General features: G+C 38.6%; 1 protein-coding gene across 1 annotated transcript; it reads left to right on the forward strand.

Annotated features, from left to right (window-relative positions):
- The first annotated feature begins 875 nt into the window (after positions 1–875).
- Positions 876–25,958, forward strand: dhx36 (DEAH (Asp-Glu-Ala-His) box polypeptide 36). Its single transcript, XM_039622865.1, has 27 exons — positions 876–1,042; positions 1,142–1,431; positions 1,957–2,114; positions 2,265–2,372; positions 2,528–2,729; positions 3,201–3,239; positions 3,392–3,562; positions 4,242–4,321; positions 7,380–7,454; positions 8,166–8,332; positions 8,443–8,524; positions 8,612–8,752; positions 10,403–10,508; positions 13,129–13,216; positions 14,184–14,239; positions 14,365–14,429; positions 14,959–15,102; positions 15,555–15,672; positions 18,081–18,179; positions 18,726–18,899; positions 19,002–19,088; positions 19,191–19,274; positions 19,387–19,486; positions 19,646–19,736; positions 23,605–23,725; positions 25,100–25,252; positions 25,347–25,958. Exons 2-27 carry the CDS (start codon positions 1,180–1,182, stop codon positions 25,578–25,580), a joined length of 3,195 nt encoding a protein of 1,064 aa, XP_039478799.1. The 5' UTR covers positions 876–1,042; positions 1,142–1,179; the 3' UTR covers positions 25,581–25,958.
- The last annotated feature ends 175 nt before the right edge of the window (positions 25,959–26,133 follow it).

Genomic DNA, 26,133 nt, shown 5'->3' on the forward strand with positions numbered 1-26,133 from the left:
GCACATTTATGAGGTCTGACACTGATGTTGAATGAGAACAATGTATTGTATGTAAAAATGTATAGTGTTTAATAAATGTATTAAAATGTCATAAGAACCTATCATAAAAACAAAAACTATCAAAAAATTGTTTGAAACTAAAAAATTATGTTGTTATTTATTAGGTAAAAAGCAAACTGAACTCATGTTTTTATATCCAAATCTGAGATTCAGGAATGAATCAAGCATAACATTTAACTACAAAAGGGTTTTTTTCTCTTCAGGAATGCAAGTAAATAGCTGTAACTTGGCATCTTATTAAAAAAATAATATTAGCAATAAATATATATTTTTGAGTGAGAATCTGATTAACTATTATAAAAGTACAAGTATAATTACCAATACTATTAATTAAGGGCAGCTTGGGTGTAACTCTTACATTGGGTGGTGGTCTAATAAACTTGTTAAGCACTGCTAGAAATTATACAAGTAACAGGACTGAATGCTTTAGTAATACAATAATTCAGAGGCAAACAGTTATGTTTAAAGGTCAGTGGTAAAGTGTCAGTGCCCTGATCTACACAGTAAATCCCTTAGAGCATCTGTATGGGGAGAAAGAAACATCATCAACTGCACCTCTTGCACAGCTTATCTCCCCATCTGGTACCAGCAGTAATGAAAATGAGACATTTGGTAGAGGTTATATAAAAAGCAAAATCCATAATAATCATAAGAAAATTGCATTAAAAATTAACTGGAAATTTGAACTGAAATATGCATTTCTATGCTAACTACCATCATAACTTCGTTTGAAGAAGTCAGCTAGATCTAGAAAGTAGCGTTTAAAACGGTAATACGGAGAGCAACCAATCCTAGAGCGCCACGTCAATATCTAGTTGCTGAAAATGTTGACGGCAGTATTATGCGACATGCCAGATGGAAACCAGCAAGTATCTCGGATGTGACACTTTTTCAAGAGGATGTTGTTGTTTAATAAGTGAGTTAGAGGGGCGCAATTTAGGTTTTGGGTGTAGTTATCAAGAACCCAACTGTCAGTGGCTACGTGAGTGTCACCGCATATTTTTGAAGTGAAATATTTAGTTCGCAAATCCACTGAATATTGCTGGTTAGCGAGTAGCTGTAATCCGTTAATCGAACGCAGGTTAACGGACGTTACCGTTGCCTGCTCCTAACGACAACATGAGCTATGGATATGGAGGTGGAGGAGGAAGAAGAGGTAGAAGAGGAGGTCGCGGGCACAGAGATGGCAGCAGAGAAAGATGGGAAAGGGGAGGTGGAGGAGGCTCGAGAGGAAACAGTTCCGAATTTGACCCGGATCGGGGAGGAGGTGGACAAAGAGACCGTCCTCCTCCACACCTGAAGGGCCGTGAGATTGGACTGTGGTACGCAAGATATGGAGCCGTTAGGAGGAAGCAAGCTGACCGGAGATCGGTATGGACTGTGATTGAAGTCATGCTCATTGTAAAGATGGAAGGTCTGTCTGTATAACTGCAGTCACCCTGTTAGGAGCAGATGTTTGAGCACATCAAAGTGTAGGAAACTGATTGGAAAATTGCTCACTGTGTGCACAGAAAGTGTTCACACTGATCTGAACATGGGCAGTAAGTCACATTTTCCCCTGTTGGTTAACAGACAGTTGCTTGTACAATATATAAGAATGGTAATAATTATTATATATAAAATATTATTAATAATAATACTAATAATACAAACACACCACCACCATCATCATTATATACTGAATAAATATCCAATCTGTCATAGTGTTAAAAAAAGGATTACTTACACAGCACAATTCAAAACTACATCTACAACAATAAGTTATTCTGTTACATATTTATCTTGTTTCAAAGTGTTAATGAGTAGTATTTTTTTTTTCAGTGGTATAAAGTAAAATTTGGAAAAACACTGTTGCAAGGTCATAGCTAACTTTCCTTTTCCCATTTGCTTGTGCAGCGGGCAGTGGTCCAAATGGATGAGGCAAGAGAGCAACACATTACCAAGCTGCTTAACTCTGTCCAGAATGACCAACTTGGCCTAGAAAGGGGCTGCAGGGATGAAAGAGCCTCGACCTCTGACAGCTGGCAAACAGCTGCCAGGGATAGTGCCCACTGGTGAGAGAGGGTTGTATAGCTTTATCATTTGTGACTTAATTGTCGTTACTAACTTATAATGAATTAAGTAGGAACAGGATAGTTTTTCAGTTATTTCTTCCCCTTTGACTGCTGACATCATGACTAATTTAGCGTGTTTATCATCATTAGTTACTTTGATGGGGATTTGCCTGAAGAGGAAAAAATGAAGACTGAGGTCAAATGGGAGGAAGAAGAAGGTAGTTCTGGCCAAAAGAAAGCAGCTGGCAAATCACAAAGGTAACTTTGTGTGAAAATGTGTGAATTTTTAAAAAAAATTTTTTTAAATGATTTAAATTTTTAAAAAAAATCATTTAGAAATTCTGCAGAACAAATAGTATTGTAAGGTTTTCCAGGTAATATTGGACGTTTATACCACTTAATGTTTTTTTTAGTCACTCTACAACAGCGGTTAAAGATGAGCCGCCAGATAAATGGGATGAAGAAGATCAGGAAGAGGAGGTGGCGAAACCAGTTATTAAGGATAAGGATCTGGAGTTCTTACATCAGGAAGTAGTCCGAGACAGGTCCCTGGATGACTACTTGAAGAGAGATCTGCAGAGTAAGAAATCAGATGCAAAGTACAAAGAAATGCTGGTAAGAGTTTTCAATGGTATAAAATCTAGGTTTAAGCTTCTAGCATCAACATTTTTATTAAAATAGCTAAGGTGGGGACAGAGGATTTTGTTGGTAGTTTAGCATGTTTAGTGCCTTAAGATATCAACATGCCTACTACACTAGTCATTTGTTGTCATTTAATGTCCAAATGTCCAATTTAATTAGTGTTTTTAATAAGAAAAATAAAAAATAATGGGTTTTATTCAGTTGAAAGGATCTATGTTTAAAAAAGAAAAAAGAACGCTGCCCAAATGCATTGCAATATTGGTTACCGCTGTATTACTGAATTACTGAGCAGAGTCAGTATTTATCTTTGGTTATTAGAATTGGATAACTTCTGATGTGCTAGGATTGTTCCCATTATGGAATTTAAAAACAGAGTATCTGTTCCTAATTTTATTGAATTTTTATGTCATTATTTTACTCATCATCTGTTCTTTTTGTCTTCAGAAATTCAGGGAAAAACTACCATCTTATGGGAAAAAAGAGGCAAGTATTTCACATGGAAATGTGCTTTTATCATGAATCGCAAGTTCTGCTAAAACTTCATTACTAGTTTTCACATTTTATTTATTGTTTTGTTATTGTTTGCTTTGCTGCCTCATCTGTAAATCACTCCTCTTCAATCCCTCTGTTTTCAGGAGCTGGTAACGCTGATCAATTCTAACCGTGTCCTAGTGGTGAGTGGGGAAACAGGATGTGGCAAAACCACTCAGGTTACTCAGTTCATCCTAGATGACTATATCAACAGAGGCATGGGCTCAATGTGCCGTGTGGTCTGCACACAGCCTCGACGCATCAGTGCCATCTCGGTATGTACTCTGCTGGCCTCTGAAGGATTATATGTTGTTGTGTGCCTACTGATTTTAATGTGGTTGCCATAGCAATGCTTCTGTTGTGCTGCTTCTCTATGGGATAGGTCAGGCAGTCACCTTTGATTCCTAGCAGACCTGTTGGTTCTCTGCCCAAAGCTAGCTTCTCTGCCATCAAATGTGTCTTTATAACCAATCAGAATTTGGCCTATGCATAGAGGCATCACTGTTGTGTGTTAGCTTTTAATAAGAGTGCGTGCACATGTGCCTCTAAGCCACTGCATAAGTTAAATACTAACAATCTTTGTCACCGTGAGCCAGAGAGTAGTGCAAATTTACACAAACACAGGACCATGAGTCCAGCCACACAAACACACACACATATGATAACAGCAGAGAACCTATGAAAGAATGTGGTCTGTCTGTGAATGAATGCAAAGTACAAACTCCCACACTTAACTAGAATTAAACAATGAAATGAAAGGGCAAAATAATTAGTTTGATTAAAAAAAAGATATGGATATATTTTTTTAATCTTTTTTATTGTGGAAAATATTTGTCTCCTTCCTGATTTCTTGCATATTTATAGAGAGTAAATACATGGGAAATGTACTGTTTCCTTACATCGCCCTTTTCTACTCTACACAAGCCTACTATGTGTGTGTGCTCTTCCTATCAGGTTGCAGAGCGTGTAGCGGCAGAGAGGGCAGAAAGTGTTGGGAATGGGAATTCATGTGGTTACCAAATCCGCCTGCAGAGGTACGCAACACTTTCGAGACGTGCTCATGCTTAAAATTCTTTCACCTGAAACTTCACTATGTACACATTCCTTGTACTGGGTTGGACTTCTTTTGCATTCTGTGCCTTAAGTCTTCATTGCATATATTCAGCAAGGTGCCAGGAACATTTCTCATGCCTATTTTGACATGACACAATCACACATTTTTTGCACATTTCTTGGCTGCTCATCCATGATGGAAAAGTTCTATTTTTCACCACGTATTAAAGGCGCTCTACTGGATTGAGATCTGGTCAATGTGGAGGCCATTTGACTACAGTGAACTCATTGTCATGTTTAAGATGTTTAAGAAAGACCAGACAAAGATTTTCCATTTTTCCGTTTTCTAATTTTGGTGAGCTGCTGTGAATTGCGGCCTCAATTTCCTGTTCTGAACCAAGAGAGTTGTGGCACTTGTAGCCCATCTGACCTGTTGTGCTTTCAGAGATGCTTTTTTTTTTTTTTTTTTTTTTTTTTTAATTTGAATTACTTTTACCTTCCTATTAGCTCCAAGCAGACTGGCCTTTCTCTTCTGACCTCTGGCAACAGCAAGGCATTTTCACCCAGAGAACTGCTGCTTACTGGATTATCTTTTTCTGACCATTTGCTGTCCATTCGCTGAAGATGGTTGCTCTCTTGGCCATGTCTACATGCCTGAATGCATTAAGTTGCTACTATATGAGCAAATATCTAATTGGCTGATTAGATATTTGCATTAACAAGCAGTTGAACAGTCATGCCTAACAAAGTGGCCAGTGATTGTGTGAAGGGGAAATTAGGCTCACTGTATGTTTAATTGACATTCTGTAATTGGTTTAGAGGCTAAGAAACCAAAAGCAATGCCTTATGTTTAAAAAGCTCATTTCCCTTGGATCTGATATGGCGAAGAGTCCAGTCACAGCAGGTTAAATTGATGGGAGTGCTGTTGCAGAAATCAGACTGTTTTATTTCCCTCCCTGATTACGTCTGTCTCTTTCAGACTGAGCTTGCTGTTTTCAAGGTTGGCGGTAACAGCTGAGGCTTTGTGGTTTAGAGTGAAGTTGGTGATATCAGCCAGCATTGTCAGAGTAGGAACAGATTTAGACATCTTAAACACAGATTGTGACGTAGTTAGCAGTTTTAACACAGCACATATGTTATAGCTCATTAATATTTAAATTAAAAGTTTACGGAGCTCAGATGTTCCGCATGAGATCTACAGTGTGTTATATTTTTTTATGTATACATTGTCTGCATAGACTTGGTGAAAGGACTCAAGATGGATACATGAAATGTGTGAGTAAATGAAAGCCATAAAATGATTTTTCTTAAAAACACACACATTAGTGAACATCTGCAGCAAGAATTGAACAAAAGCAATTTGCTGTTGTGCAGCCTGAGCGAACAGTGATTTATACAATAGTGCAGTATGCAGGAGACTGAGACTCATGAAATGCAGTAAAGGGGACTAGAAATAAGGAGATGGGCAAAAAAACTATTACTGTGAGAGAAATGGGACAGATAACAAGGTGCTAGACACTGAATATAAGATGATTTGCCACATTTTTCAAATTTTTTTCATTTGGTTCTTTTTTTTTTTTAGATTCAGCAAGCTTCTGAATGTATGATTTGTAACTCTCATAAAAACAAGAAAAACAACAAAATAATGTCTTTTATGAAAGAAGTTAAATGGCAAATCATACAGGCATCTTTTTGAAAGATTCATCCAGCTGTGCTGACATTACCTACTATTACTGAGACCACGGGTGTCTCTCAGTTGGTATATGCTAGTCCTTGTTTGTGCATCATTAAAAGTTTAACAAACTTTCCCTACAAGCAATTTGCAATTCATCTAAAAAAAGTAAAGACTTCTCTCAGTAGGTAAGTAACTTATTTAAAGCCACATAGAAATAGGTCAAAACACAATGAAAACACAAGTAATCTAGAATTCACCAGCTCGAGCTAAATTTGCGAGAAACCAGTTTATTTGTTGACAATTTGAGTCAATGCTGAATTACTGATACAAAGTCTGATTTCTGTTGGATGTGTTTCTATAATAAAAATACCCGATTCTGCTTGTTATTTACTGGCTGATTTTTCACAACTGATTTAGCTTACTGATAGTAGTCAGTACTCACTCCATAGGCTATCATTGCCAAAGTCATGTAATCCACTACTCACAGTCACTGATGAAAATGAAGGTGACAGAATCTTCTCAGTATGTGCAAGGTTTGGGTAATAGCCAGGTAAAGCAGCCAGCTGTGTCAGTGCTAGAGTGTTTGTGAAACAGGATCCAGAGTATTTGTGAATAAATACACAGTGAACATGTTGCTCTGCAATACTACGGTATAGAAATGTGTGGTTACAACTGTATTCTACTATGAATGTCTTGCCATTGATACATGTTGCTCTGTATTTTTATACCAGTCCAGAAGACTCACTGTTTTTCTTGGTGCTTTTGCTGTTTTTACTCTCTTTTGATTTTTGTGAAATATACATTAATTGTTCTTTGGACTTGATGCTTCACACAAAAAAGAAAAGAATATTGTATCTTGTAATTAGTCTCCTCTTCTTGCCACATTAATCTTGTATCAGTTATACAACAAACCCTTTAATAAGGCTCAGTTGTCAGTGAATTTTATTTTTTCAGATATCATATGAAAGGCAGTTCCTACAGTGTTAACTTTAAAATAAGAGAAGTCATTTTGTAATTAATTGAATAAACTTTTCAGCATTAATACATAAACAAAGCATGAATAAACCTTCTTACTGTAGTGCACTGTAGCATACTACAATTCTGTTACATATTGTAGTATAATATTTTGTATCAGCAACATTTTATTTTCACTTCTATGTACACGTTAAACATAAAAGTGGTGCTTATTTAAAGTAAAGTAGCAAAAAGGATGGTGGAAATGCAACACAGTTAACTGTTACAAAAGCTAAGTTCATTTCTCAGAGAAGTCCTGCTTTTATTTTGGTGACCTTACTTTAAATTTTCTAAATTGCACAGATGTAAGAGTATCTTTTTATTTCTTTTTTTCTTCTCCCATTTTCCAGCCGGTTACCAAGGAGACAAGGTTCGATCCTGTACTGTACAACAGGCATTATTCTTCAGTGGCTTCGCTCAGACCCGTGAGTTTGCTTCCACCTCTGCCTTCTCATCCTGTATACATCTTTTCCCTGTACATCTTCTCTGCTTTTTTTCCCCTATATCTCCATTCCAGCCATCCTTTGTTTGTCACTCTGTTTTGTCCCCATTGATTTGGGGTTGACGCTACTGTCTGTGGAAGATTCATTAGTATGGGTCCCCATTTTCTGTTGACTCATTCCTCCATGCTTGTCTTTGCATTCTAAGTGCCTTCAGAAAAAGAAATACAGACTAAGTGAAAGTGCCAGCTTTTCCTTGTTGTCTCACTTCATGCTCTTTCGTTGGCACGACTCTAGTGAGTCATTTCAGGGCTACCCTTTTCGGACTAAATGCTGCATTTTTGGTGTTAAGCTAAATTCGCACATGACTTGGCTTACAAGTGGACGTCTGTATGGACTGTAGCTCTGTTAAACACTTTCTAAAAATTATTATTTTATTTTTTTTGGTAATGTCTGTGCTTTGTGAAATTATTTAAAATAATTTAAATCTCACTTAAAAGTACTTACAAAGGTAGTGCCATTAATTGAAGCTTGTAAGATCTTTAAAGAGAAACAAGAAAGAATTTGTAAGAAAAAAAAAAAAGAAAGTCAACCAGTATTGTTTTTTTGTTTTTTTTAACTCTTTAGACAGAAAAAGGCAACAAAAAAAAAAGCTACTTTGGAAAAATTGCTCACTTTATTTGCTTTTATTGTCAGATTGTTGTCCAGTATCAGTCACCTGGTGCTGGACGAAATCCATGAGAGAAACCTGCAATCAGACGTTTTGCTCATCATTGTAAAGGACTTACTCAACCTCCGAGATGACCTTAAGATCATTCTCATGAGTGCCACGCTCAACGCAGAGAAGTTTTCCCAATACTTTGGTATGTAGCTCACTAATTTCTTCACCAAATTGTCAGCAAAAGTTTTGCAGTTCTAATTGCAAAAGAGCTGTTCTTCTTTCTCGCCGCTCACGGTTTTGTTCTCTGTTCAGACAACTGCCCAATGATCCACATTCCTGGTTTGACGTTCCCAGTGGAGGAGTTCCTACTTGAGGACATTATAGAGATGACCAGGTAGAACCACTTTGCTACCAAACACACATGTACATGCACAAAGACACACTGGGACCTCGTATAAACTAGGCTGGGTTTCTCTGCTAGGTATCGGCCCCAGAATCAGGACCGTCGCCCCTCATGGAAGAGAGGTTTTTGGCAGGGGCGAAACTCCAGACCTGAGAAAGAGGAGAAAGAGGCTGAATACAAGGAAAGCTGGCCATGTTACGCACGAACACTACAGGGCAGGTGAGTTGGTGAGAAAATCGAGCTACTTAAATTGGAAGAACAGCTGCCAGTTTTTTTAGGTAGGAAACAGGAGGATTTGTGAGACTCTTAGTTTTGGGTAAATACATTTCTTTTAAGTTCTGATTTCATGAAGAATAAATATAGAGAATTATGGTTTTGATCTACAAACAGTAAGAGAAAGATGAGTGCTTGAAACTGATGTCTGATGCATTTGTTACATAAACATAGCTACAATTAAAGTGCACCATCACAGACAGTTCCAAGGTCTGCTTAGTACAGATACAACAACACTGTAGCTTAGTTGCTTCTGTTCCAAACATAATTACAGCTGTGGAGGACTTTGCTTTGCCAATTTGACACTTACTAAATATTTTGGGTGCAAGTTTCTCTCTAATAACTGGTTTAAAACTTTTAAGAGGGGCAGCTCCGGTTGAGATGGATCATCTTCTCACAAGAAAAATTCTTCTTCATATAGTACAACTATGTAAAATGTACTCATATCTTTATATAGCTGTTTCATAAAGATAGGGTGTAGACCTGATTACTTGCTTGTAGTCTACCTTCAGAGAGTCTAGTGGAACACAATGCCTGAAGTGAAAAGCTTTTATTTTCATAGGGACAAGCATTTATTGCCTGGGCTGGTTTGCAATCCCTAGTTGGGCTTTTAACACGCATGCAAAGAAAAATCATGAACATATATAATCTATCCAATAACTGAGAGAAAATCCCACAACACAATAGAATGGAGATAAGATGCCACAGGACACACCTGCAATATAACGATAGAGGCTCTAAACAGGAGACAGAAGACTGTTCATGTTTATGTGACTGGATTCCACTTCAAAAACTATTTCAGTGTAATTTTAAAGTTTGAATACTATAGGTAAGGAATTCGATATGTTATTACCCTGAACAGAAAAGGCTATTTTTTTTCAAATGAGAATTCCTGTGATAACACTTTTCCAAAATGCTTTGTCTTACCGAACTGAAAGCTTTAAGAAGAATCACAATATTACTGAGAATTTGAGGAGCATGATCATTTATAAAATAGCGTAATATTAACAAATATTTTTTTTTAAATGTCTTGGCATATTCAGTGTTGGTTTGTTTTGCCAGCTTTTAGTTTTGTAATTAAAAAGTAATTAAGTCCTAAATTCACAACATGGCATCCAGTCTATTGTGTAAGTAGGCAGAAATTTTGCTTTGAACACTGTCGGTGTGCTTGCAAAATTAGTTTTCTGGTGATTTCAAAAGGTTTCAACATAAAACACATTTTTGTATTAAGACCTACTGAAATACAGGAATGATTTCATTTTTTAAAAAACAGAAATACTGCTTTTATAGTTGAACACTACACGGATGTTTCTCTTTTTATCATTCTAAAGGGGAAAAAAAGACAAAGAAACCAATTATTAATTTGTTACTGATCACCAGTGCTATTACCACAACAAAGAAAAAGTATCAACTGTAACTCAAAGCTATTCTGCATTTTTGTACTAAAGCATAGCATGTGAAAATATCTATAAACCTGTTGTAGACATCCTACATGGTGTGACACCTCCAGCAACAAGGGGACAGCAGGAGCACTTATGTTGCCATGTTTAATAGTGGGGAGTTATTTATTGATTCTCCATGTCCTGTGTTTTACAGGTACTCTGACACAACCATTGAGGCTCTCGAGATATTAGACAGAGATGAGAAGATTGATCTGGACCTAATTCTGGCACTAATTCGTTATATTGTGCTCAATGAGGAGGTGAGTCTAGCCTTTTAGATGTGGTTTGAGTGCAGCTGGCATAAATTGGCCAAATTCTAGATGATGTGTTTTATTTAAAAAAAAAAAAAAAGTGAATTTGTACTTTATAAAAATGTCAAAATGAATGTTTCTGTAACAGGAGCTTGCCTTTGAAGATTTTAGTTCTTGGACATCATGTTCTTTAATCATTGACAGAAAGTTGCCCATGTGAAAGGTGGTTTGATATTAAATGAAAACTAATAGTTAATGGAGACTCTTAGGCTGGCAAAGTACAGTACATTCCTAGATGGAGCAGATGGAGGGAGCAGGCGGGCTAGGTTCCAAACACAGACATTAGATCAGAGAAAATGACACAGATCCTGGCAGCAAATTTCTGCTAATGAGTGATTGAACAGATGCTCTCCCACTGCACCTCCATTCCCTTTTTCCTTTTTCCAGTTCTGGTTAACTTTCCTTTTTTGGACGTCGAAATCATTTCAGTGCACAGTTGTTAGCTTTGTGAATACAATGTCACCTGTGTGACTTGAAAGTAGAAAGTTTTAATTTTTGTAACTGCTGGCTTAGTAGCTTTTCTAGGAAAGTGGTAACATGGTTATTATGAAAAAATATATGTCCATACTTTAGCTGCTTATCTAAAGCCTGGAGCCTATCCCAGCTATTATAGGGAGGGTACACCCTATACAGGTCGTCTGTCCATCACAGATCTAACACAGGAGACAAACAAAGACACAAACCTATAGAGACAGTTTACAGTCTATAAATTACAACCAGCACCCAAAGAAAACCAACACAGGCACAGGGAGACATGCACACTCCACAGAAATTCCCCCTGCTGACTAGGAGGCGTATCAGGGTAGACTACTATTAATGAGAGAAGAATAATGATTTTCAGTACCATTTTAAAAAGTTAAATGCTACAACTGAATGAAGTAAAATAGTTTTTGGATGCATAAATAAAAGTGAGTGAAAAAGAAGAAGAACACAGAGTGACTAACAGAGACAGACAGAATAATTATACTTTCCCATATGAAGCTGTATCTCCATCAGTCACGGCCACACTGAGCCAGTCAACCAGCTGATTTGTTGTGGCGTTGTCAAATGGCTGTGAGAGAACTGGCTGATTCACCATGATGATAATCTGAACCAAGGATATGGGCCATCTGCCGAGCTTTTGACTGTGATGATTGGTTAATTATGTTGCAGGGTTCTGTGATTATACACCTAGGGGTTTAACATACAGGCATTAATGAATGCCTGCTGGGTGCAACTGTATGTGGGTGGTTTGGTGTGTGTGTGTGTGTGTGTGTGTGTGTGTGTGTGCTGCCGTAGAGTAGACCATCTCTACAGAGCTTACTGTACTGTTATTTAATTTTTAGTTAGAATTAATTAGAGTGTGTTTCTTTCCTGGATGCGTGTGATTTGTCAGGTTGTAGCTAGGCATCCTACCTTCGTCTCTTTCACAAATACACACATACAGTCCCATGTGAGTGCCAGTGGTTGAGAACTGGTGATAATAATTAGCTTTAATTAAAAAGTTGGGGTAATCGAGGCCTAGAAGCTACTTTTTATGCCTTCCCTTCATTTCTCTGTGGAAATGAATAACATGGTGCTTTTTATAGAATTGATTTTTATAGCAGCTTAATTTTAGCTAGAGAATCCTTTGTTTAAATCTGGAAAGGGTGAAAACGAGTTTGCTGAAACTCTGCTCTGTATTATAACCATGTCTGTGTGACTGTATCTTTATTGAAGACAGATTTGACTAATTTTATCTTTGACCTTTCCAGCATGGTACCATGGGCTAGTATTGACTGCCTTGTGTAATTCTATGTGTCACAAACTGTAACCTTCATATTTGTGTCACTGAGTTGTTGTCAAAACTTTGTTTAGTGTTGAGACAACAACTGTGGTAATAGCTTGTATGGAAAGAAATTAAACAGTACTGCACCCTAAACAATTTACCTTTACACATCTGTTTTGTATATAGTAATATTGTGGATTTCTGTGTTAGCTGTTGACTGAATCTTTGTCTCATTCTCTCTATTCTATTCTTTGCTGCTGCAATAACAGAGTTACTCTTCATCAGTCATTAAAGGAGTCTTTTTCAGCTTTTTTTTTTTTTTTTAACCGTCACAGCATTACTGTAATGGATTTTGGCTTTGTGAATGATGCGCTGATGCCTGATATCCATTAAGTGGTCAGCAATCTGCAGCCACTGACAAAAGGACTCAATGCACAGAGATTTCCTCACCATTTAGTCTTCTCTTCTTATGTTTTCACAGCTAGCATTTCTGTGTCTGTACTTTTTCATGTGACTTATTGATTTCCTTTTCTCTTTGCTATTGTGGGGAAAATTAAGTGAGTCCTTTTGTTAATGTTAATCAGATGCTCTACTGTACTATAAAGATGCATTTGTCATAAAGATGTTGGAGTTGTAGTGGCTATTTTGTGTCTGAATGTGAATGTAGAGGTTGGGAGCTGAGAGCAAATCATATCTATCTGCCTCATCTCAGCTCCTCTGAAGACATGGGCATCTTGTTCACTGGACTCCCGATCTACTGAGACCCTGTTGGATTTTGTGACTTACATCTGTGTTCAGAGTTTTGTATCATGTCTTGGACAGGAAGGAGCAATCTTGGTGTTCTTGCCTGGTTGGGACAACATCAGTACTCTCAACGACCTTCTCATGGCTCAGCAAATGTTCCGATCAGGTATGCAAACAGAAACACACATTCAGGATGTACAGCATGGAACGCATGCACGTGGGTGTCTTGCAATTTTTCTTCCTTGCTTTGACTATACAATTTTCTGTTCCACAGTTGAGAAATCCATCCTTTGATTTTCTTAACCACTTATTGAATTCAGGGTCGCAGCAATATAAAAGCCTATTTCAGCTGTCATAGAGCAAGAGGCAGGGTACACTGAACAGGTCGTCAGTCTATCACAAGGCTAAGACAGAGAGATGACAACCATTCACAGTTCACACTTAAGGGCGATTTAGAATCACCACATAACCTAACAAGTATGTCTTGGAACTGATGGAGTTCCCGGAGCATCCCGAAACAGGCAGGGGCCCAAGCTGGTTGGCAGATTCAAACCCAGGATGTTCTTACTATGACGAGACAGCACTCATCATTGTGCCACTTTGTTGAAATACACCCATTTTCTTAACTGCTTATGGCTTAGTCTCACTGGAGTAAAAATGAGGGTGGTCTCCCGACTGCTGGTTTTGCATTTGGCGACAGATTTTGACTGCAATAGTCAACTGGTCTCTTTGTCAGTTGTGATATACAGTTAACTCTGAAAGTTTGGCAAAAGTTTGGAAATAAAGGCTCTATATTATAAATGATTTGTCCTGCAGCTTATATTTTTGCAAAAGATGACTTGACTCAGCTGGTTGCTGATTGCTTGTATTTTGCATATATTTGTATAAACACGTATGTCATTTTAAGTTAAGTGGCGTGAGGCAACTATGCCACTATTTGTGGAGCAATTTTCCATTCATCCATTATCTTCCACCTATCTGAAGTTGGGGTGCTGTGGCTGTAGAATTCTCCATGGTTTCAGGATACTTGTTGTTATAGAACACATAATTGTTCAGCCTATGGACTAGTTGTATCTTAAATTGACAGTCAGTGTTTTATTTGAGTTTTTCTTTTGTGTCCTGTTGCATTTCAGACCGGTTTGTTATCATCCCTTTGCACTCCCTCATGCCGACCGTTAATCAGACACAGGTCAGGATTCTTCAGTTTCTCTTTTTTCTCTTTCTCAGACAGTCTCTTTGTCAATTGTGTCCTACTTTAGTCCCTTTTCAATATCACAAATGTCCAGCTCAATTTTTCTCTGTAATTCTTCTCAGGTTTTTAAAAGGCCTCCTCCTGGAGTTAGAAAGATTGTGATTGCTACCAATATAGCCGAGACCAGGTTTGTATGAGTATGCGTCTGTGATAAAAGCTTGTCCAGTCTTTGCATTAGTACTTCGGAAAGTGTTAAAAGTTTAGAAAAAACACAGACATTTTATGACATTCCGTCATATACGTGTTTTCTGTGTGTGCGAGTGCCTCAGTCGGGAATGAGGCATACAACTGGATTGGAGCTAATTAGCATACATCTCTTGGATTGATTACAAATACTGTCATATTGGTTTGGATGGGAAAACTCTCTGACAGGCAATTTGTTAATGCGTTCAGAGTGCTGCACTCACACAAACGAGCAGAGCAAATTAAGGAGCTGCCTGCCCTCAGCACTCCCCTCATATCACTCCACTAAATATAGACTCTAAACCTACCAAAGGGCTGAATTTTATTTTTTACTTCTAAGTGATTGTGTAAGAGTCTTAACTAGGAATTCTTGAGAGTCTACTTTGAAGTGTTTTCTTTTTTTTGTATTATTACGTGCAACTTATGTTTTCCCCCCTTTCTCTCCCGCCATGCCTCTCGCCTGCTCCTCACAGCATCACCATCGATGATGTTGTTTATGTGATAGATGGAGGCAAAATTAAGGAGACCAACTTTGACACCAGCAATAACATCAGCACCATGATGGCTGAGTGGGTTAGCTTGGCCAATGCCAAACAGAGGAAAGGACGTGCTGGCAGGTGTGTGTGTGTGTGTGTGTTTATGTGTGCGTCTGTGTCTACACGTGGGTATATGTGTAGATGAACATATAATGAGGGCATACTTTATATTAGTGCCTCTGGGTATGCAATAGCGATATGGGATAATTATCTTCCCTTCTATTTGTCATCTGAGCTCTCCCATCACTCTTCCCTGTAAGCCCACTCCGTCCTGCTTTCCCATCTGTAACCACTCAGAAAGGCAAAGTGTAGTCACTCTCAGGTTGTTTCCAGTCTGTGACTTGAGACGTCTGTTCTGTTATTATAGCTCTGACATCAAAGTGCAGCAAGGCCCAATTAGCAGGAGCTGCTTACTGTGTGCAGTTTCATCCCACTGATTTTTAAATTAAGCCCTTGTCACAGGACCTGTAAAACATTTAACCTCTTTTCCTTCTCTGTCTCTCTAACAACTCTCTTCTTCTCTAAATATCCAGAGTGTGTCCGGGGAAATGCTATCACCTGTACAACGGTCTGAGGGCCAGCCTGTTGGATGCCTATCAATTACCTGAAATTATGAGGACACCACTGGAGGAGCTGTGCTTGCAGATCAAGGTTGTATATGTGGCGAGAAAGAGGGTCATAGACTGACAGAGAGAGACAGATAGGTGTGGGTTTGGGAGTTTAGATGAGGACAAGATTGCTCTCAATGAGTTTTGTGAGTGCAGGGGCGGAACGAGGACAGCGCTGCTGTTTTTGGTGTTGTGCTGAATTACAGCCTCTCCTGTCTAATGAGAACTGGGGATGAGCATCCCGGGCTGACTCATGCCCTCTCCCGCTCTTACTCTCATTTTTTACAGACAGTATAATTACTTCTTTTCTACACATTTTTTTTCTCTTACATAAACAGTCATTTTCTTCTTTGGTTGCTTACTTTTTTTCCATTTTCTCTTTTGAAATCCTCACACTCCACTCAGACATATTTTAAACAGTGCTAATGGAAAATTAAGCCAAAGGTCATTTAGATGTAGTGTTTGCTGTGATTGTTCTCACCAGTTGCTGTATTGAATATGTATTTTAGTGTGTCTCCTCCACTCTCTCTGCTGGATGCATTTGAATATGTGTGTGATATGGTTTTTGAAGCTTGTGGGTGAAAGTTGGACAGTGCATCAGACAGTCCTTAAAGTGAGCCAAACACTGACAACATGCTAACCTTGACCTGGCTCTCTAATGCACAAACACTTCAACATCACCTGGTTAGTCAGACATAGAGATGTGACTGTTTCATTGCTCTGCAGTTAGCCACAAGTAAATGTCCCTTTTGAATGTGGAAATGAACATGCATTTAGTGAATTTCAGTATTTGCCAAACCAAACCATGTGATCACATTGATTTTGCATAGCATTCAGTGAATTACATTAGTTAAGATTAGATCTAAGCTCTAACATTTTTGTTGTTTTGTCACAAAAAGCAATATGAGCAAGTCATTCAAAACTGACTGTACTTGATCTTACTATATCTGTAGTACTGTGAAAATGTCTTGAGTGATCCCTTATTTCTTTATCTTTTGCCTCCAATAAATCAGACTTTCTTGTAATTTTGAAGCAGTCCTTAGTAGTAGTTCTCCAGGCTTTGAAAGTCTTTTAAAGTTTTCCTTTAGACACTGAGGAACTTTTTCTTGTTTGTTTTGTTTTTTGTTTTTTTTTTTGCTTTGTCTATTAAGTCACTTAACACTGACGAATAGTAAATTAAGTTTTTTTTTTTGTTTGTTTTTTTTTTAAGTACCTAACTTAAGGGATAAACCAGTGTTGTGTCTACACATAACAAATAACTTAACGAGTTTCAAAAAGCACTTTTTTATTATCTGACTGTCATTAACACTCATAATTCTGAAAGACTTAAAATAATATTTCTGAGTTATTAACTGAAAACTTGGCATAACTCAGTATGTGCAGTGTGTTCTCAAAAAGAGAAGTGGCAGAAGAAAAACTGTCTACAGCAGATGAATACCTCAAAGTCATGAATAGGAATACAAAAAAAATCCTGCAAAGACCTGACACAGGAGCTGAAAGGTAGATCTGACCTTTTGATCTATCTACTGTTCACTGAAGCCTCATCAGAAATGGTCTCAGAGGACAGGTGGCTTTGAAGAAGCCAATCATAAGGAAGAGAAGAGTTAGAAAAGGCTGAGGCATGCCAAATTACATAAGAACTGGACTTAAAATAAATGGCTACAGGTTTTATGGGGTGATGAGCCCAAATTTGAAATTTTTGGTTGAAAATGGTGTCACAGAGGTGGGCAGGAGAGAGGAGCAACAGGTAGTGCCTCCATTTGTAAAACACAGTGGAGGCTCGGTCATGTTTTGTAGCTGGGTCTCAGCCAGTGGTAACAGAGGTATTATCAACATTGGCCAAATTATGAACACAGAAAAGCACAGTCAGACTTTGATCCACCATGGAGTACCATCTGGAAAGCATCTGACTGGCATTTTTCATCATGACGGCCATCCCAAATACACTGCCAGTGCAGTAAAAGCGTACCTTGATTGAAAAACACACAGTGGAACACTATCAGTCATGGATTGACCTTCTCAGAGCCCAGATCTTAACATTATTGATGCAGTGTGGGATCATCTTGACAGAGAACAGAACAGAGGACAGCCAACATCTAAAGAAGAGCTTTGAATGTCCATCAAGAGGCCTGGAGAAATATTCCTGAAGATTATTTAAAGAAATAATAAGAAAGCTGCACAAGAGAGTTTTGAAGAACAAAAGTGGTCATACCAAATATCAACTTTTGAGCTTGTTATATTTCCATCTTGGAATGTGTTTGGATAAATCACTTTTCCTAGCAAAATATGAAGAAATGGGGTGTGGCTCAAGACTTTTCCACAGTACTGTGTGTATATAAATCAGTGTTTTCCATAGTTAACAGCCCACCTGATTAAGTAAAGGGAATTATGTGGAAAAAAATTATGACATGCTTGTGCTGATCAAAGCAAAATATCATATACACTCCCTAGATATTGAAGCTTGGGTCTATAGGTCGATTCCTGGAGAAAGCCTTGGACCATCCCACTGAACAGGCTGTCAGCCTCGCCATCAAGAATCTCACAGAGCTGGTAAGAAAGTAACTAAAAGGGTTTTTAAGAGATTGTTACGAATCAGAGTACCAATTGCATGCTCTGCTGTGACCAAAGATTACATAATATACTAGTTACTTTCTCAGTTGTTTATCATATATAATGTCAGAAAATTATAAAAAGCCCTTACAAATTCAGTAATTTGTGTTGCAGCAACAAACAAACTAAGAAATTAGTATTTATCCAGATAAAAATGAGCTTTCAGGCTAACAAGGTTAAACACAATGAATATGAATGGAGCTTTGAACTAGCACTCAGATATGGTGGTAAGCACACCGATTTGTTTTGATTTCACGTAATGATGCTTCAGTGTGTGTGTGTGTGTGTGTGTGTGTGTGTGTGTGTGTCTGTCTGTCTGTCTGTTTTTTTTGTTTTTTTTTGTTGTTGTGTTTTTTTTATTTTACCTGGTATATTAAGACCTTTTACACTTAAAGCCCTGCATCTTGGATTGTGGGATAGTTATTGCAGACATGTTTCTGAATGCTCTTTCTTATGGATATTGTCTTATGAATGTTGTTTTGTTAGAACGCCCTGGACCAAAGAGAGAATCTGACAGCATTGGGTTTCCACCTGGCTCGGCTGCCTGTGGAACCTCACATTGGCAAGCTCATCCTGTTTGGAGCTCTGTTGGGCTGCCTTGACCCTGTACTCACTATTGCTGCTTCCCTCAGCTTCAAAGACCCTTTTTTCATACCCCTGGTAGGTAGAGCTGAGTTCACAATCAGCTTAGGAAAGCTTACGTTGTATACCATCTTTGAACTTCTGGGATTTTTTTGTTTTAAATGTATCTGTTTGTCTTAGGGTAAAGAGAAGATGGCAGACATGAGGCGGAAGGTTCTCTCTAAAAACTCAAAGAGTGACCACCTCACTATTGTCAATGCTTTCCAGGTAGAACAACCCACATGGGTGACTCTTGATTTTTTTACTCACAGATGTGTCTGCTGTATGAATTGATCCTATCTTAATTTATCGTGCATTGATTTACCCCAGGGCTGGGAGGATGCAAAGCAGCGTGGAGGCAGGTATGAAAGGGAATACTGCTGGGACAACTTCCTGTCTGCCAACACACTCCAGGTGAGTTGGGATGATTGCAAGTGTTCTGCGTGACTATATTTTAAATTTGGACTTCTTTCTGTGAAGTCAAAGGTGTGCTGTATTAGGTGTGCTTGTCCTTTTCATTATTCAGATGCTGCAAAACATGAAGGGTCAGTTTGCCGAACATCTCATGCATGCAGGCTTTGTCAGCAGCAAGGATCCCAAAGACCCCAAATCTAATGTCAACTCGGGTAAGTAAGAAGTTTTTCTGTTTATTTTTAAAAAAATTTTAAGCGGTCATGATATCTGGGCTGTGAAGCAGTAACAAAGTATGATGTGAAGCATTTAAGTTTAATGTTTGTTTGTTTTTTTTCATTTGTTCTTCATCTGTCACTTTTTTTTCCTCTCAGGCAATGAAAAATTAATCAAGGCAGTGATTGTAGCCGGTCTGTACCCTAAGGTGGCCATGATCAGACCATCTCACAGCAAAAAGAGGCCAGGGTGAGTTTGCTAATCCAAAGGAGGAGATGAGCAGTGACAGACAGGAAAGGGCTGCACAGCCCAAGATAGAGAGGTGCACAATCAGTCTTATTGATCTCCAGAGAGAAAAATGGCCTTCACACTGCAATATCTCATCATACGTCCTGGTAAGAGTGTTCTGTAAGGGCACTGTGACAATTACCCCAGGCTGTGCAGAGGCCACGTTAGGATGATTGTCAAAAACAAAGGCACTTTTGCAGCTCAAGATCAATGCAGTCATCATAAAATTGCCCTAAGGCAGCTGTCATAAGCGGTGGCTGTGACCTGCGTGCAAAAGACAGACACGCACAACAGGGGCACAGGCTCTCTTTCACAGCAGGCTGTCACTTTTATTGTTTATCTCGTTGACAGCTTTAGACCCAGGTGCACAGTCATTTCCCAGGGTCATTTCCTTTGTATAAGTAATTCGTAACACCAAGCAAGTTTTTAAATGTTTATGTCCGCACCACGACTCTCCACTTTTTAATGAATTCAGTGCCTGATTAAGCACTGTTTGTTGTTTTCTGTTTCAAGCAGCTTGTTCCCTGCAGTGAAACAGTTGGTTTTCTTTGGCCATCATACTGGTGTGTGGAACACAGTGTTACGTTCAGCATTCTGCATACGCTGGATTAAAAAGCCAAAAATCACCTGATAGAATTTGCTCTAGAACAGCTAAATTCTGAGTCATTTTAGCAAAAATATTCTGCCTTTGTGAATTGTATACTGTGTGCATATAAAGCACATACATAAAAGCATTTTTAAAAATAGTATACCTCAAAGAACCGTGGCATGAAAAGTTGATAGGAAATAATAAAATATCATCTGGTCCTTAGCAAGTTTTAAATGTATTTAAACACAACCTGAGTTGATGGCACACGATATATTACACAATGTCATTATGTATTTAACAAAAACTGCAGAATTAAGTTTTTAGTTTTTCAATCTTAACACCACATGATTCTGTACCTTTTAGAACCATGCTTAGCAGCAATAATTTGAAGTAATCATTTTCTGTATGACTTACAGAGGAAGTCATAGTGGACTCAATGACTGCATAGTGGCTCCAAAACAAGCCTCACATCACACCTTCACTTCTGTGCTTAACAGTTGAAATGAGGTGTTTTTGCTGAATTGATAAGAATTTAGAACTTCTGATTCCATTATCGATATCACGTATGGGTTTGATTCCCTATCCATTCCCATTGGCTCCAATTTTAGAGTCATCACCGTCTTTAAGCAGCAAATCAAAGACATTACATTCATGCAAACTAATTACATGCTGTGTGGTCACATTTTTGTGCATGGAGGTATTCCCCCTCTTTGTTGTGATCAGTGTTGGGGTCATTGCTAATAAAGTTATTACACAGAAAACTTTTCTTAAAAGTAATGCAGTACGTTACCTAATTACACCCAGGAGAAAGACATTCGTTATACAACTCATTACATTACTTTCACGTTACTGTGTAAAATGATGTGAAACACACTTCCTCATAATTACTATCTAACAATGCAAACCTACAGGCTACAGTCCCACACACCAGAACAAACCTCTATCCTAATGAGGACACACGTGATCTTTCTCTTAATATTTAGGTATGAAAACAAAACCAACAGCACAGAGCAAAGATGAAAACCAGCACAAAGAGACTTTAAAGCGATCGCCATGGTGATTGTACTTTACATGAACATGTAGAGGTGGAGGCTGCAGCCTGACTGCTCATCACTTTGTTACCTGTTGAAGCGGCTTCACCGCAAATAACGCCTCACTTTATCACGGTGCTGGGCTGGGGTCAGCATTTACTTAGCTTTAACATCCCTCTGGATTCTTGGCTAGTTTAGCGTTAGCATGTCTCCGTGCAGATACTTTTGGAGAGCTGAAGTTTTGTTACCAGTGTAATGCAGTTGTTTCTGTCCTGGAGCAGTCTCCACTTTACCACTGCGCTCTCAACTGTTTGTGCAATATAAGTAATATGCCTCACCCCAGCCAGTCGCAGCAGGTGGCTGCTCCTCCCTGAGGGGGTCATGTAATTGTTGGGTTTTTCTCTGTATGTGTTATTGTAGGATCCGCGTTTCAATATAAAGCGCATGGGGCCAGTGTTGTTGTGATTTTGCGCTTTATCAATAAAATTGAATTGAATTGAATTGAATTGGGCATGGTGGCACTGTGGTTAGCATTGTTGCCTCACAGCAAGAAGGTCCTGAGTTCAATTCCGGGGTCTTTCTGTGTGGAGTTTAAATGTTCTCCCCATGTTTGTGTGGGATCTCTCCGGGTACTCCAGCTTCCTCCCACAGTCCAAAGACATGCAGTTAGTGGGGGTAGGTTAATTGGAAACTGCCCATAGGTATGAATGTGAGTGCGAATGGTTGTCTGTGTATATATGTTAGCCCTGGGACTGACTGGTGACGTGCCGAGGCTGTACCCTGCCTCTCGCCTGCCTCTAGTGCCCCTGCGACCCTGAAAGAGTTTAAGTGGCAGAGAATGGATTGGATGAATTGAATAGCCCAGGCTGTAAACTGTAACCCCATATCCATGCTGTAAACTTCGCAGATTTTTCTCCTCCATCACACGAGCTGAAATCAACTAATTGTAGCAAGAGTTCAAGAATCGATAAGTGAGAGCGATAGGTAGGCAGGGAGACTAATGATTGTAAGGAATTTATACTACTGGGAACCCGTTCTCCATTCCCATCCCTAGCTGTTTGTGCTTTATGATCAGACATCATTATTTTGGTCTCATGTGTCCAAAGGACATCATTCCAGAAATTTTGGAAAACCAAAACTTTGTTGCCTTGTTTTTTTTTTTGTTTCGTTTATTTATTTATTTTTTATAGAAAATAACCTTTTTCCTGGCAACCCGCACAAACCAACAAACAAGTGGTACTTGTTCAGGGTTTTTCTAATTATACTCTCATTAACTTTAACATTTGACATACTAACTGAGGCCGGTAAAGTCTGAGATGGAGTTGTTTGATTTATTTTTTTTTTACTTCCTCTGTGCATTGCAAGGTCATGTGAATGACCTTGGGGTGAATTTGCTAGGGTGTATAACATGTCTTGAATATTTTCCACTGAATAATTGTTCACTGTGGAATGCTGGACTCTTTGCTGATTTCTTTCCACCATTATTGTGTTAACACAGACCAACAAACTGCAAACACTTCTGCTTATGTAGAGGTGTTCACACTTAATGATCAGTTAATCAATCACATTTGATTAGGAGTCCCTGGCTGCTACTAGCCTCCTTAATTCTTATAGAAATACTTAGTTTTTGACACTCTGTTTCTGCACTTTGGACAGATTTTTGTTTAGTAAATAACAACAAAGTGTAAAATGTCATGTGTTGGTTGTTCATCTGAGGTTTCATTTCAATAATTTTAGAATCAAGAGATGGACCAGATATATTCTTTGCAATATTTGTACTTTTTTTTTTTTTTTTTTACTGTGGTATATATACAACTGAGATAAGATAAAAATAATTGATGGACATTGACAGCACAGTCGTGAGCTGTTAGTTTGCTAGTCCTTGGTATTCCACTGCTCATCTCTGCCTCAGAGATCACACCAGATTGTAGTGTTTGCACATAATCCTTATTTTTATCCAGACCTTTTGAATAATTTGTCTAAAAAATTTAATCAAAAGGGGGTGGGGGGGTGGGGGGTATCATAACTGTTGCAATTTATTTTTTTAAAACTGTTTTCAATCTTCTGCTGTGATTAATATCTTTTTTCATCATTTATTAAGATTTAAGACAATTTAAAAAAAAAAAGATGGTGAAAAGTATGAAGAATGTGAATATTCCCAGCTCTATAAAACACACACTTACACTCTCTCACATCTGATCTTTTGCAGTGTCAAAGTGTACACTCAGGCTGACGGAAAAGTGTGTATCCACCCAAAATCTGTCAATGCCGAAGAGACGGAATTCAACTATACTTGGCTTATTTATCACCTAAAGATGAGAACAAGTAGCGTGAGTATCTTACAGTGGAGTAATCTATCTCTCCTAGTAAATCTTATATTGTTGCGTAAATGTTCTTTATTTATTTTTACATTTGAGTCTGTGTTGCTTTGTGTCTTCTTGAATTTGCATGTGTCCCTCGAATGGTGCATGTGAGTGGAAAAGAGGGCCGGTGGTTAAAGGTTGGCAGTGGTGCCACACCAGCTTTGCACTTAATGAATATTTGATTAAAACACTGCCTTTCAAGTCCCTCTCAAAGGCTCTTGTGCTTCAAAGCTTCCAGATACAATGTAGTAGTTGGTGGTGGGGTGCAAAACAGTCAGTGCCGTTTCCTGACTGCCGCCTTTTTCTATTTTCTCTCTCTTTTTTTTTCTTCCCCTCCTCACACCCTGTTTCCCGCCCTTGCATCTCTCTGTCTTTGTTCTTTCTGTGCTCTCTTTTTGTGAATGTTTCCATTCTGCAGGAAAACACCTTTTATGTCCTCTCTGATGGCCGCCTGTGCTTTTTCTCTTTGTCTTTAAGGGAAAATAAATGATTTGCTGTATTTCACTGTCATTATTATTGTCATTAAATGATTTCTTTGTTTCTTATGCATGTAAGTGTAAGTGGTTTTGAGCACAAAGACATCGTAAAAGTAAGGTATTCTGAGAGTGCGAGATTTTCAAGGTTATTTGTTTACTGTGAGAAGAAAGCAGAAGTCCAGGGCTGTAGATAGGACAAAAAGGAATAAAAGTGAAGGATGACGTCAGACTTTATCTTCTCTGACGCACTTGCCCTCGGTGAGACATAACATTACACATTCATGGAGTAAATGCAGTCGTCTCTGCTGTCGCCTCGCTTTTTTTCTTTTTCTTTTCCCCTCTCGCTCCATCTTTTTTTACCTCTCCCTTTTAATACTTCGGTCTTTAACCTTCAAAGCTGAAATAGTTTTTGTTTGACCTCAGTCTGCTGTTTATCCCGTGTCTTTGACTTTTGACCTGAGAGCAAAGTAGTTTTTTGTTAGTGTGTACCCACGTACTGATTTATAGTGCACCTATATATGACACCTTTTTCTGCCAGCAGTCTTTAGAATTTAACTATAAATAACTAAAAAAATAACAATAATTTGCATTATCATTAATCAATCTCCTTTAAACACATTAGAAAAATGGATGAGGTGTAACACATTAGTGAAAGTCACAGATGGGTCAAGATGACATTTCTCCTGAAACACATTTCAAACTCCACAGCCTCTCCTAACTAATGGGACACTTTCAGCCCACACCACAGAATAGCTGTCAGGCAGGGTGTGCCGTAATGATGCTGCTCTCTGTCACCGAATGTGTTGACGTGTTTGTTGTAATGGCCCTGTCGTCGCGCGTTAGTGACATCTCTGTGCCCCCTCAGATCTTCCTGTACGACTGCACCGAGGTGTCACCATTCTCACTGCTGTTCTTTGGAGGAGACATCACCATCCAAAAAGACGAGGACCAGGAAACCATCGCAGTGGACCAGTGGATTGTCTTTAGATCCCCTGCACGCATTGCTCACCTTGTTAAGGTAAAGACACACACATGCACATCAACAACACATCTGTCTTTTTTCAATTTTTTCTTTTTTCTTTATTGATCTCTCCTTCCTGTCTGTCCTGCAGAGTTTAAAGAAAGAGCTGGATTCTCTGCTGCAGGACAAAATTTGTAATCCTGCTCCTGTAGACTGGCAAAACCGTCAATCCAAAGACTGTGCTGTGATCACAGCCATCATAGACCTCATCACGACCCAGGAGAAGCCCACAGGCAGCAATAGGGGCTATGGCAGAACGTGGGCGTCTGCCCCAAGGGGAGAGCACGTTTACTTCAATGACGAAGATGATGACGATGATGATTAAAAGTGAATAGAGATTTGGCTGTCTCTGAAAGAAGATGCTATGAAATGACTGCCTGCATCCTTGGACACAGGGTCTAGTTGGAATATTTATGATAACCAGCTGGCCTTCTTGATGGTTCTGCTTGATTGAAATTTTACTGCTCCCTCGGTCCTCCTGAAGGCCAAATACAGGCCACTGCTATTAAAAGAAAAAGGAAAAAAAAAGGCCTGCATTTCATTCCCATAATTTTTTTTTGCCTCTTGATCTTAATTCTTTAAAGTCTTTCTTTGAATTCTCTCTGTAACTTTATCTGGTTAGTAAACTTCTTGTTTGGATAAGTCACACTTTATTTTTACCTGTTGCCACAGGCCTGTGCAATAAAGAGAAGGTGTACCATCACGCTGCGTAACTTCATCTGTCTTGCCGGGCTGAGATTTGAAAAAAATCGCAACTCGGTGATAACAGTACCCTGAAATATTGCTGGCTTGACGATGAGAGAACATAATTTGTTCTGAGCTTTGAGATCACCTGGGTAATATGATATTTCACACCCTCGATTTAATAGCTCCAATCT

Source organism: Oreochromis aureus, linkage group 14, assembly GCF_013358895.1.
Source record: "Oreochromis aureus strain Israel breed Guangdong linkage group 14, ZZ_aureus, whole genome shotgun sequence".
Taxonomy (NCBI): domain Eukaryota; kingdom Metazoa; phylum Chordata; class Actinopteri; order Cichliformes; family Cichlidae; genus Oreochromis; species Oreochromis aureus.

What these genes read in the sequence shown, in the direction of transcription:
- dhx36 (XM_039622865.1), top strand. Translation starts at nt 1,180, where the DNA reads ATGAGCTATGGATATGGAGGTGGAGGAGGAAGAAGAGGTAGAAGAGGA. An exon ending in CGACCGTTAATCAGACACAG is followed by an intron (nt 14,240 to 14,364) that starts GTCAGGATTCTT and finishes AATTCTTCTCAG; the next exon opens with GTTTTTAAAAGGCCTCCTCC. An exon ending in TAAAGATGAGAACAAGTAGC is followed by an intron (nt 23,726 to 25,099) that starts GTGAGTATCTTA and finishes GTGCCCCCTCAG; the next exon opens with ATCTTCCTGTACGACTGCAC.